The sequence below is a fragment of the Theropithecus gelada genome, chromosome 8 (assembly GCF_003255815.1).
Source record: "Theropithecus gelada isolate Dixy chromosome 8, Tgel_1.0, whole genome shotgun sequence".
Lineage (NCBI taxonomy): Eukaryota > Metazoa > Chordata > Mammalia > Primates > Cercopithecidae > Theropithecus > Theropithecus gelada.
The window spans coordinates 119,124,771-119,137,927 of NC_037676.1; the positions used below are offsets into that span (position 1 = coordinate 119,124,771).

A 13,157-nucleotide genomic window follows, 5' to 3' on the forward strand; every position below is an offset into this window, starting at 1 on the left:
GACGCTTACACAATAGTAGGGAAGAGTCCACATGGAGAGGAACTGGGGCCTCCCACCAAGTGCCGGCTTCAACTGCCAGGCATTTGAGTGATTCATCTAAGTGATCCACCTTGCAAGCAGATCCTCCAGCTCCAATCACATCCAGCTTCAGAGGACGGAGACCTTGCCTGACATTTGGTTACAACAGCATAAAAGCTGAGGACTGTAACCTAAGCTGTTTCCAAATTCTTTCCCACAGAAACTGTCAGAGATAATAAATGTTTATTTTTTGAAACCATTGAATTTTGAAGTAATTTGTTATGCAGCAATAATTAATACATTTTCTAATTCAAATATCTGTGTATATTATATTCACCTCAGTGCTCCAATTCTTCAATTTGCTTTGCCTGTGTAAGAGAAAGAAAAAGAATGTAAAATTCAAGGTGTACCACAACTGAAAAATCAACCTATAGAAGAAAATTATTAATTTGTGGTAAACCAGTTTATTTTAAGAAAACATTTTGTCTCTTTGGTTTGCCATTGTATCTTGAGCACCTTGTGTAATACTTGGTACATAATAAAACATTAAATAAATATTGTTAAATGAATGAATCAATAAATTTGCTTCCCCAGGTTTGAAGCTTCTGGGGGACAAAAACTATGCCTTATTCATCTTTGTATCTCCCTCATATGGCACAATTCTTAACACTGAACATGCACCATTCACTGTTGAGTTAAATTGAACTTAACTGAAATTCTTGTTGAAGTAAATGATCTGGAAATGGAAGTGAATAAATCATAGCAAAAAATTCATTTTAAAAGTTTATATTGTACATTGACTACTGGTGGTTTTCAAGCCCCATCAACCTATCACCAACTAACCAACAAAAAACCCTAAATTCATACTCTGTTGGTGCGTGGCAGACCACATGGATTTTTATAATTTCTAATAAGACAACACATCTTCAGATATTTCTAGGGAATCTTTATGAAGCAATATACAATAGTAGGAATTTTACTGTGCTTGGGTTATAAACTATTGCAAGCTGTTGAATTTAGTACATTGTCTGCACAGGCTGAGTAACCTGTATTCCTCCTTATCCAGTTGAGCCTAAGCCATTTCAATAGAGCCGAAGTTTATGAGCATAGTGAATTTGAACACTTAATCTCACTCACTCACTCATGCAACATATAAACTGAGCAATTCTCTTCCTCTTTGGGAGATAAAGCTTATCCAGGGTGTATCCCAGTGGTTTGGAGCACAAGCCAGACTTCCTAGGTGCAAATTTCCAGTGGATCCCTTACCAGCTTTGAGATATTTGGTGTATGTCTTAACCTCTTGCCTTAGTTTCCTCAACTGTAAAATGCAGAAACTAATAGTACTTACCTCACAAGGTAGGTGTCGAGATTAAACACATAAAAATTGCCTGGCACATACTAAGCACGAATAAAAATCAGTTGTTAATGCCTTCGATGCCTACCATGGACCCTGGAACATTGCAAGTGACTTGTAACTTTTGAATGAATAAATGAATGAATGAATAATGAATAAGGTGAGAGTTGTGTCTAAATTATGTTTTTTTTTGTAATTGCATTCTATGATCATACAACAGTTTTGATTGTTCACTCCTTTTTAGGAATTCCTTATTAGATCAAAAAGAGGCAGAATATGTTCTTTGATAAAGGACATACAAGTAATATTGTCACATGATTACCTGGAGTTGGTACATTAGTCTGTTCTCCCACTGCTATAAAGAAATACCAGAGACTGGGTAATCTGGAAAGAAAAGAGGTTTAATTGGCTCATGGTTCTGCATGCTATACAGAAAGCATGGCAGCGTCTGCTTCTGGAGAGGCCTCAGGGAGCTTTTACTCATAGTGGAAGGCAAAGCGAGAGCAGGTGTCTTACATGGCAGGAGCAGGAGTGAGACAGAGAGGAGAGGTGCCGCATACTTTAAACAACCAGATCTCTTAAGAACTCATTCACTATAAAGTACCAGGTGGGCACGGGGCTAAACCATTCATGAGAACTCTACCTCCATGATCTAATCACCTCCTACCAGGCCTCACCTCCAACACTGGGGATTACAATTCCACTGGAATTTGGTGATGACGCAGATCCAAACCTTATCAGCTGGGAATTAAACACACACACTTTGGGCTAAGGGGAATTCTGATTTTTCATTTTAATCCCTTCATAAACGTGGACATGGCAGACAGGAGTCAAACGCAGAAAGGAGCATGGAGACCCAGACTTCCAGGTATGCCTTACTGAACTTGTAGAAAGTCCATTCTAACTGGCAAACAGGGCCAAGCTTCTCCCCTTGACTGCGGTCAATTCCTAGGGAAAGGTGAGGGGTCTAATTAAGCCTTTGCATCCCCCAAACTTGGCAAAGTGCCTGGCAGAGAGTAGTAAGAAAAAAAAATTGTTTTTAAGGAATGAAGTATTAGGAGATCAAGGCAACTAAGAAGGCTTTGGGTTGAAATATTCTACCTTTGGTCACAAACCTTCCACCTGTACCTCCACTTCCACTTACGTAGACTGACTGCTCAGTTCCCAAGCCTTCTCCTTAGAAAGACTTCCTTTCAATGCAAGCAGCAGAAAAAGCGACCCAGCTGAAACTTCTGTAGTTATGGGAACGCCTCCTTCCTCTGTCGCTAATGGAGGACTAAGATGGGACTGGGAGTAAAGGAGCGTCTCTGAATGGCGGGGCAGTTGCAGCGTCCCACTTGGCAAGAGTTCTTGAATTACCTCCGCCCCCGCCCTGACCAGCCTTAAACATCAAACTGGGAAACTTATCTTTCGGCAGCAGCGCTGAAGGAGTGACCAGGCGTCTCCGTGATGGGCCCCGGGGACTTCCGCCGCTTCAGACAGAGAATTTCCCAGGGTCTCCAGGGACTCCCAGGTAGAGCGGAGCTTTGGTTCCCACCTCGTCCCGCGTGCGGCTTCCCCGGGGACGGCAGGAGCACGGACGTCCAGGAGGAGGCCCTCGCCGCCAGCCCGCTGCTGGAGGACCTCAGACGACGGCTGACTCGCGCCTTCCAGTGGGCGGTGCAGCGCGGGACCTCGAGGCGCGAGCGGGAGGCGGCGGCAGCAGCGGCGGCGGCGCGGGAGGAGCAGAGCTGGGCGCGCGTCGAGGCCACCCTGGCCGGGCTGCGGGCGGAGCTGGTGAGAGCGCGGGCTGGGCGGACGGCTCCCAGGACTCCCTCTCCCGGGACCTCTCCTCGGGCTCCAGAGCAGCTGGCCGCGTAGCCCACCCGAGACCTTGGGGAGAGCGACGGGAGCTGTTCCCAGAGAGGGCGCCCTGGCCCCTGCGGCTATTCTTCCTGGGGAGGCCAGCTCAGGTCTGGACACGGCGTTGACGCCCCGCCTCTCCAGCATCGTTGGGAAGGAAAGGAGCCCTACAGGACCCGTGGTGGTGGTGGTGGTGGTGTTGGGGAGGGGGTTGCCTGGTCTACCAGTGACATACCCAAGATGTCTCCTCCCCAACCCGTTTCTATAGTTTTCTGCCCTGTAGGGAACTGTAACTATGTGTAAGTATGGCTCATGGAGGAGGAAACTTCCATGAAATAAACTCTCTTGGGACTGATGGAGAGTGTCCATCAGTAAACTCTTTCTTTATACCCCGCAAGTTTTATTCTTATCTTTCCCGTGGGTAATAATTCAGAAAACTGGAAATAAGGCATTTTGTAAAATTGCCCAGTTTTGAACATTACACAGGTTATGTCCGAATATTAAACAGGAGGGTGTACAGGTAAGTATTTTAGCTGATTTTTTTTTTAATTAAAAAAACTGGAAATTAGTCACGATTTGAAAAGGACACAATGAATAGGAGCAATTCAAACTTTAAAATGGTGCTGCCTAGGAAAGTGTGCAGTGGAGACTTGGAAAATTCTTCCCTTTTGCACTGATTACTAATACACTAATACAATTAACCACTACTTTAGAACTGATCCAACCATCAGTAAATTGTCTTAAGAATGTTATCGCATTTCTGAGTTTAAGAAGAACAGTATTAGGCCGGTGCTGTGGCTCACGCCTGTAATCCTAGCTCTTTGGGAGGCCAAGGCAAGGGAACACCTGAGGCCAAAAGTTCGAGACCAGCCTGGCCAAAATGGTGAAGCCCCGTCTCTACTAAAAATACAAAAATTAGCTGGGCATGGGGGCTGGCGCCTATAATCCCAGCTACTCAGGAGGCTGAGGCAGGAGAATCACTTGAACCCGGGACGGAGAGGCTGCAGTGGGCCGAGATTGTGCCATTGTATGCCAGCCTGGGCGACACGAGCGAGACGTCTCAAAAAAAAAAAAAAAAAAAGACAATATCCGAAATTCCTTGTCAGATTCACATTGTTAACATGGGTTAAATTAGATTTACTATCAGATTTACTATCTGATCCAACAATGTCGAAGAAACACCTGGTTTTCACCCCGAGCCTAAGCGGTGAGTCTGAGCAGCAGGGCAGCCAGAGCCACCTCATTCGGCCCCTGGAGGCCTGTGCTATGGGCCAGGATGCTAAACTGGAAGGCTGAAACCTGGCGCAGCCATCTCTGCATTGGAGTCTTGGGATCTGCCGGTACCCCTTCCTGAGCCTCAGGTGACTCACATTTAAATCAGATGAGGAGATTACACTGAATAAGCTCTGAGACAACTTTCAACCTTAACATTCTAGTAAGTTGTTAGGAGCTTTAGACAAGTAGTATGTTGGGGGTGGCAATAAAATCTGGTGAGATTGGGGCATTTGGGGTGGTATGACTGTAGACCGCTGGTGGCAATAAAATCTAAACAGATGAGGGCTCAAATACCAACATTACCATTTACAGGTTCTGCAAACACTTGCTGGCCCTACAACTTTGGGATTGGTACTTAGCCAGTTTGAGTTTGTTTACCCATCTGTAAAATGGAATTTATAATCTCATAGGATTCCAGAGCTTATGTGAGATAATATTCTATGAAATGCTTAGACCATGGGTATTGTTTAGTGGCTATTATTGTAATGATTAGTATAGACCTTGGACTCTGTACCAAAAAAGAACAGATACATTCCTATAAAAAAATCAGGACTTTTTCCAGGAGGGAACCAGCGAAGTTTACACATACACAAATAATGTGTCCTTGGGTTACAGACGATGGTCAACATCTTGGTCAATCATTTTATCCTGGTCATAAGGAAGAGGCACACGAGTGTGGATACTGTACCTTAATATCATCACCACTTGGCTATTAACTGGATTTTTACAGGAACTGACATACATTGCTATACAAATGTACATGTATCATGTATTAGGATAGTATTTGTAAGGAACAATGATGAGCAAATTTAATTTAGAGTTGTGTTGCTATTTATACTATTTTTTGTTGTTTGGGTTTTCTTAGTGAGAATCATTGATTTCTAGGGTCTGTGAGTGGATTTCAGGGGTTCTATATACCTAAAATTGTATACAAAATTTTTGATGTGCATATAGTTTTTCATCAGAGAGGGTTCATAACTTTCATCAGATTCTCAAAGAGATCCACGATGAAAGAAAAGTTAAAGAACCATTGATGTTTGAATTTCATAAGTGTGAATTATACATACTTAATTTAGATGGTAAATCATTACCAGTAATTTTTCTTCTTGATTCTTGCATGAAAGTACAGGATGGATATTCATCAGTTAATTAATTCACTCACTTTTATAACAAACACAAAGAGAACCCACTGGGTTGTGCACCCAGACAGTGCACTCTTAGTTGGGGATACAATTATGAATAAGATACAGTCTCTACCCTCAAAATCATCAGTCTGGTCTGGTCAGCGTGTTCTGAGAGACACTTGTACAGAGTGCTGCGGATGCACAGATAAGAGGCAATTACGTCTGCCCATGCAATCAGGGAAGGCTTCTCAGAAGAGCTGGCGTTTGACTGGGTTCAGCAGAGAGAGGTGGCAAAGGGCATCTTAAACAGAAATGGGGACAGAAAGAGGTGTGCTTCAGCTCAGCGTCTGTTTAGGTACCAGCAAGGTTTCTGACCAGCTGCAGTGGGAGCTGGCATTGGAAAGAGGGCCAGGAAAGGAAGCTCAAAAGTAGAGCAGGATTATAGAGCATCTGGGCTACCCTAGAGAGCTGAAGCTTCCTGCAGGCAAGGTGCAAGAGTTTTTTGGTGGTGATTGTATGGTTACTGTTACTGCTTGTTTGCTGGATATTCACTTATTTTATTCTTTGCTAATTCTTGCTGTCAGAAAAATGATTCTAGGTGCTGCAGAATGGAGAAGAATGTCTCAGAGAAAAACTGAAAGATAGTTTTATCCAGTAGCTTTATTTTGCCAATTAGGTGACCATGAGTATTTACTTTTTACCAACACGCTGTCCTGGTTCATCCTGGGGTGGTTTCTACTGACAAGCTGATGAAGCTTTTTTAGCAGAGAGAACAAATTCCTCATGAACTGCATTAAACAAGCCCTAGCTGAAGAAATTTGCAAGTAGTTGATCATTAGTTTTCAGTTATAATACAAAGATTATGTTGGACTAAGCTTTGCTGGACTGTCCCCGGGGTAACATGCCCGAGAGATCTTTTTTTAAACACATGAGGACCTTCATAAAACTCCCATTGGAGGATGGTATAAATCAGCCTTGATATCTAACAGATTTCACTCCAGAGTGAAAAATGTTAGATTATATAAGTACACATAACTATACATGTGTCTCTAAGGTGTCATTAAATGCTTTTGCTCAGCAGGTAGACCATTTAAAATCCTGAAAACTTGAAATGGTAAGTAATCAAGTAAATAGGCACAGATTCTGAATACTCAGGTGGCTGTAGGCAGTTATCCTGTGGCTCAGAAGGCACATAAAGAGAAATGATTTCATTGTGGATCACATGCTATTGCTTGAAAACAGCCTTCGGTACATAGGTATTTTTCATATGGACAGCTTTGTGCATCAGCTGTTTTTGTTTTCATTTCAAGGCCATTTCAAAAGCTATTTATATATCTGGATTTTACTTTGTCATATAGAAAGTCAGTTTTATAGCCAGACCAAATAGAACTGGAGAATAAGATGAGAAATACATCTTTCTTGATATCTTAATTTCTTTTCCTACAAACTTATTTCTTCTGTGTAGTCAGAGAGTGGTTTCATTTGATCTGTATCTCATGCTAATAAAGATTTTTATTTTTTTCTAACTTTTAGGTGGAAATGCATTTCCAAAACCACCAGCTGGCTAGAACTTTACTGGACCTAAACATGAAAGTGCAGCAACTGAAAAAGGAGTATGAACTGGAAATTACATCAGACTCTCAAAGCCCAAAAGATGATGCTGTGAATCTGGAATAAAGAAATGCACACAAGAAGCTCTTGATCCTAAAACTAACACAACCCTGAAACAATTCTGATGAACACCTTATGCTTTGCATAAGTTTTGAGGGGCAATTTATAGACCCAAAACTTAGATGACAGGGGAAGGTGAAAGAAAAACATGTAAGAGAGGGGAGAGAAAAATGATGTATTCCAAGTTTTAAAGTTATTTGTTGTTTTGACTGGGACATAGAAGTAAAATAAAACTCTCTCTCTCTCTAAGAATGCTTTAATGCCAACTTTCGGTATTCCACCTTGTGTCACCTGACCTTTCTGGCATTGCCTGAGCTTTCAGAGGTCGTGCTTGTTTTGCTTTACTTGATTATTCTCGGTTTGTCTGTCCAGCGGCCTGCCCTGCTTTTTGTGGATAATTATTTCTACTTGAATTCTAATCATGCCGTTTAGGTGGTCTGTGACTAAGGGTACTCCACCTTCCTGGATGTAGTCATGCAGCTCAAGGCAGGCTGATGGGTTTGTCTTTAGGATTTTTTGAATGGGCACTAAAAGAGGAGATGAGTATTTCTGCCAGTAGAAGTTGTGGATCAGGGGCTTGGAAGCTGCCGGTGGTCACCATGTGAGAAAGTTCACACCCTAATGGAGGTGACTGAAATGGAACCACTAAAAGCACAAAAGGGGAGGGAGGGAGAGTGCTTCGCTTCCTTTTTCCTGGGGTCAAGTTGTATAAGACTCCAGGCCTTGCTCTTGTTTATATACATGAAACATTCTGATATCCTTTTCATAAAATCTCTTTTTGCCTAAGTAAATTTAAGCTGGAGTTTCATGACTTATATCTAGTGTTCATAACTAACATAGTTGTTCAGTTTTAGGAGTTAAAATGGTTCTTACCATTGAGTTGGACTATCTAACTGTACCCAAAAAGTGCTGTCTTTTTAATGCAAACAATAAAGTTAATAAAAAATAGTTGCAGATCTAAGTGATATTTATAATGGTTATTGTCTGCAAAATACAAATTTATAACAAGCTATGTAATTTTAATATTTAATAAACTATAAAAATCAGTTCTTGAAGACAAAGGAGAACAGAAGAGACACGGGTTTTTCTCTTTTTAAAATAAATGCAAGAGCCAGCATGGTGGATCATGCTTGTAATTCCAGCAATTTGGGAGGCCGAGGTGGGCAGATTGCTTGAGCTCAGGAGTTCAACAACAGCCTGGCCAACATGGCAAAACCCTGTATCTACTAAAAATACAAAAATTAGCAGGGCGTGGTGATGCTCACCTGTAGTACCAGCTACTCAGGAGGCTGAGGCATAAGAATCCCTTGAACCTGGGAGGTGGGGGTTGCAGTGAGCTAAGATCATGCCCCTGCATTCCAGCCTGGGTGACAGAGGGAGACTTGGCCTCAAAAAAATAAAAATAAATAATAATAGTAATAAAAGAAACACAAGTTGTTTTATGTGAGGATCTGAGAATTATCTGGACTAAGTTTAGTTTGTCCTTAACCTTTTTTTCCCCACAATAAGTAAAGTATTCTAGCCCTTTGGTACTTAATTGCCCTCTATATAATTGAGGAATTCCCAAGTTCAGCATTGGCAAATGTCCAGTCGCCAGCATCTCAGTATCTGACCACTGCGTTCCTTCAGACGTTTTGCATATGAGCTCTTGGCCTATAAATATACAATTACTATATTAAATTTCATTTATAAACTAGATTTCCTATTTATTTCTTCCTTTGAATTTTATAGAAATTTTTAAGAAACGGTTGGCACAGTTCCTTGTGATCTGTTTTTTGAAAAAGCTTCTACTTCACCTTTGGGACAATCATTCTCAAATGTGTTTTAAAGATGAACGTTTATAAATTGTTGTAATTTTGTGTTTGAAAAATACTCAAGGTGATTCATTATATGAGCTCAATTCCTTACAGAATACAGACTGCTGACATTGGTTAATATTAATGTCATTTGAGTATACTGATAATATATTGGGGATCAAAAGAAAGAAAATTTAAAAGTATGAAAATTGATGCATTGTTTTTCACATTTTTAGGTTAAAAAAGGTCCATTATTACACTGCAAAGTTTTGGTCACCACTTCTTCCCCACATCTTTCAGTGATGAACTTTGGATCACTGTATTTTTTTAGGGTGACATATACAGAAACAGAATGAGAAACGTGTCTTGTTTGATGGAAGTCTGAATCAGTGGAGGTAGCCTCTGATATTGACTGTGCCATGTGGAAATACAATGGGAGCTTGATACGTGGGACACTATCATTATTAAAAGTTTTAATTTTCTTTCCTCTCCAGTATGCTATCTCTTGCCTTTTGTTTTTAAAGTAGCAGAAGCCAGATGATTGTCTTTATATAGTTCTTTGCCATGGCGCTCAGCTGTTGGTTGTTAGCTTGCTGGCCTGGCATCCTGTCAGCTGGGACCCATGATAGAGCAGATAAACTTTTCTGAGGGCTGAGGCTGCCCTGCAATCTACACTTCTCCTCTTTCCAGGATTTCTAAATAAGCCAGAGCAACACTGTGCCATTTTAAAGATCTATGAAATGGGAGCACCAAACTAGTGCCAGCTGGAGGGGAAAATGAGAAAATAATTATAACCTAAATTATGCATCAGGGAAGCAGTAGCTGGATAAACTGAAGAAAGTAAGATGTTCATAACAATAGTGGGAAAGAGAGGGCCAAAAGAAGAGACACCAAAAACAGTTTTGTGAGGAAAATATTGTGCTTGAGTTTTTCAAATGACACAATTTCTCGCAGCTCTAATCATAGGGGGGATTAAACCACGTTAACAGGAAATGGGCTTTCGCCATATGGTACTTGTTTAGCACCTACCAGTGAATAGGTGCCAAATTAATTATGACAATTAGAAGCTTTGCCTAGGTTATTAGGCATCAAATTCCTTTACAGGTGGCCTGGATGAATCCGTGTTTTGTTTGGCTTGCCAAACGACTTCTGCTGTAACAGGTGCTTCTGCAACTCCCAGCCTGGGGACAGATCAGAGTCCTCTGTGGGTAACCCCATGATAGCTGAGTCTAAAGCAGTGTAATTATAAGAATCTCATCTCCCCTGCTCCCTTCCTGGCAGGCTCAGGGCCCCGGCACAACCATCAGCTCTATTTACCGCTGTAATCACTGCCAGAATCCCTCTGTGCCTGGAATCTGGCACGAGGCCCTCCAGTGCCAGCTGCCTTCTCTCTTGGTTGCTTTCATTGCTGCTTCTGCTGCCATTGCTGCAGCCTCTGTTTTCTTTTTGACCATGTCAGTAATGAAGGTTATGGTAGGGTGAGAAATACAGTTAGGGTGACAGTTGCATCTGTGCCACCCTCCCTACCTCTTGTCTGGCAGCCTCTTGTTCTGTCTGAGCTGAGTGCTGGGCAGTAGGACTTGGATGGATGGACACCTATTACAGTAGCCTGTGTCAAGCACTGCTTCTCAGGGGGCTGTGTACCTCTCATCCGCCTCCTGATTCTGGCATTGAGGCATATTGGGGGTGAGAGGGCTTCACCTCTTCCTTAGAAGCAATAATATCATAGTCTTTCTCTTCTGACACCAGTACAAGAGGGATCTGTTGAAATGTAATAATGATGAAACTAACAAAGGCATCAACCACCACTCCTGTACCAGTCATTGTGCCAAGAACTGTACATGTATCAGCTTATTTAATCCTCACAGTGACTGTAGGTGTGTAGGACCTGTTTTTGGAGCTATTTGAACTTGGTGCTTAGTCCTGGCTCTGCCACTTACCAACTATATGACCTAAAGCAAATTGCTTTAAATTCTTTAGGTCTCTCCAAGGAAGTCAGTGAAAATGGGACCTGTCTTACCTAAATCTTAAGGAACTCAAATCAGGTTTGGGAGAATGAGTTAATGGCGAAGGAACTTCTACATCACGTGTTTATTTCATATCTTTAGTTTCATATGATCTTACTACCTTTTTGGACTGATACCTTCCCTGCGCCCCTCTCTTCCTCATATCTTTATGTCTCGGTGATGCTCTGCCACCTGCTTGCTGTTATGTTGTTGTCTCGGAGTTCCCTCTGTGGATCGAAAAATTGATTTAGCAAACATGGGAATAGGCAGCAGGAAGATATAAAGTGAATAGTCGCTGCTACTTGCCAACCCCTGAATCTGCCTGGCATGCAGTGCTATGTGTTTAAAATGTAATTGTCCCAACAAAACTGTGAGGTTGGAACTATTGCACTTCCCATTTTACGGAAGAAGAGAGTGAGTGTTGGCGAGGTGATGTAATTCATCACGATCCACTCAGCTAGCAAGTAGATGTCAAGATTCACATCTGATGTTGGGAGTGGTCTGGCTATTACTGGGCCCCTCCCAAACTAATGGGAGAGACCTTGCACTAGAGAATAAATTCAATATTATAACAGAAGAATGTATGAATTGCTAGGACGGATGCTTTTTGCAGGAGTCAGACAATGAAGGTCTCATTGAAGACACGCCTCCAAATTATTACTTGGTGTCTACCTGGAAAAAAGTCCTCACATCCGGGAGTCTAAACTAGTTGAGTGATGTTAGATAAATTTCTCCACCTTATTTAGCCTCATTTTTTCTCATTTGAAAATGAGATAGTGGAAATGATCCTAAAACATTCCTCTAACTTAGAGCCTCTATTTTATTATAATCCTGCCTGCTTGTAACTGGATCCTTCAACCACTTGCCCCTGACTTGCCGAGACTTTCTGATTCCCATTATAGCATGACAGACAGCTGACCATTTGTCCCTGGCCCCTGGCAATGAAGTAGACTCTCCTGGTCTCAAACCTTACCCTGATCACAGCGTGAGCTGATGCAGCCTTGATGATGACAGAAAGCAATTCTTGTCACTCTTGGATGCCCCTCTGCCCTTTTCACCCACACCATGACTGCAGCCAGGGGGAAATGTTACATTTGCACTTCTGAGGCAGACGAGCATCACTTAAAACTGTTACGTGTTATTATTTTAGAGGCAGCCTGCTGTGGCAGACGCTGCTGGCTGAGAATCACGTCTTGTGTAGCCTCTGCCGCCGGATGGTGGAGTTGGAATCTTGGCTCCTTCACCTCCTCACTATGTTACTTAACACTTCTACATTTCAGTTTGCTTATCTGTAAATAATGAATCACGCTTACCCCAAGAGTTTGTTATGAGGATCTAGTGGACTAATACATGTGAAGTGTTCAGAACACGCAAATAGTGGCTTATTATAGCAGCCAATCCAACAAGTGTTTTGCTCATCCTTCTTGCCTGTTGGAAGTGCTCAATTCCAAGACAGGGACAGAGATGACAGCTTCACTTTTCCCCGTCCCTCTTGCAGTTGAAGATGGCTTTAGAATCCAGTCGTGTCTAATAAAACATAAAGGGAAGTTTACTGGGGGGGTTCTGAAAAACATTTTTTTCCCCTTACATGAGAAGAAATAGAAGGTAAGCTGTCTTCCTCCCTACCTCTTTTTTTTTTCTTCCAGATATTTTCACATGCAATTGTAAAACTTGCCCATGCTGCAGCCACCCTGTGACCTATGTGGGAAATACAAGTGCACTTTGAAGATGAGAGGACAGAAAGATGAAAAGAAGCAGTGTCTTTGATCACATCACTGAGCTTCTGACCCAACCCAGCAACTGCCTACCTATGGCTAGTCTTGTTCTGCGAGACAGTAACAATAATAAAAATCCAATTGTTTGAGGCACTTTTATTGGGGTATTCATTTCCTTGCACCTGAAAGCACCCTGATAACTTAATCCCCCAAAACCTCCTGGCACAAAGGTTTGTGGTGGTGTATCTCTGAAAGCAACTCTACATATCATCAGAAATTATGGGCACAGGACTCCAGAGACATCATTTGGTTACTTAAATGTTTCACACATGCCTTTGGCGAGGATGATTTCTATG

At 42.1% G+C, this 13,157-nt stretch overlaps 1 protein-coding gene across 1 annotated transcript; it reads left to right on the plus strand.

Moving 5' to 3' along the window:
- Positions 1-2,051: 2,051 nt before the first annotated feature.
- On the plus strand, positions 2,052-7,302 carry AARD (alanine and arginine rich domain containing protein). The gene is made up of 2 exons (XM_025394949.1): positions 2,052-3,148; positions 7,147-7,302. Exons 1-2 carry the CDS (start codon positions 2,822-2,824, stop codon positions 7,288-7,290), a joined length of 471 nt encoding a protein of 156 aa, XP_025250734.1. The 5' UTR covers positions 2,052-2,821; the 3' UTR covers positions 7,291-7,302.
- Positions 7,303-13,157: the final 5,855 nt, after the last annotated feature.

Coding starts and splice junctions, on each gene's coding strand:
- AARD (XM_025394949.1), top strand. CDS start 2,822: ATGGGCCCCGGGGACTTCCGCCGCTTCAGACAGAGAATTTCCCAGGGT. Junction 3,149..7,146: donor CCGGGCTGCGGGCGGAGCTG/GTGAGAGCGCGG, acceptor TCTAACTTTTAG/GTGGAAATGCATTTCCAAAA.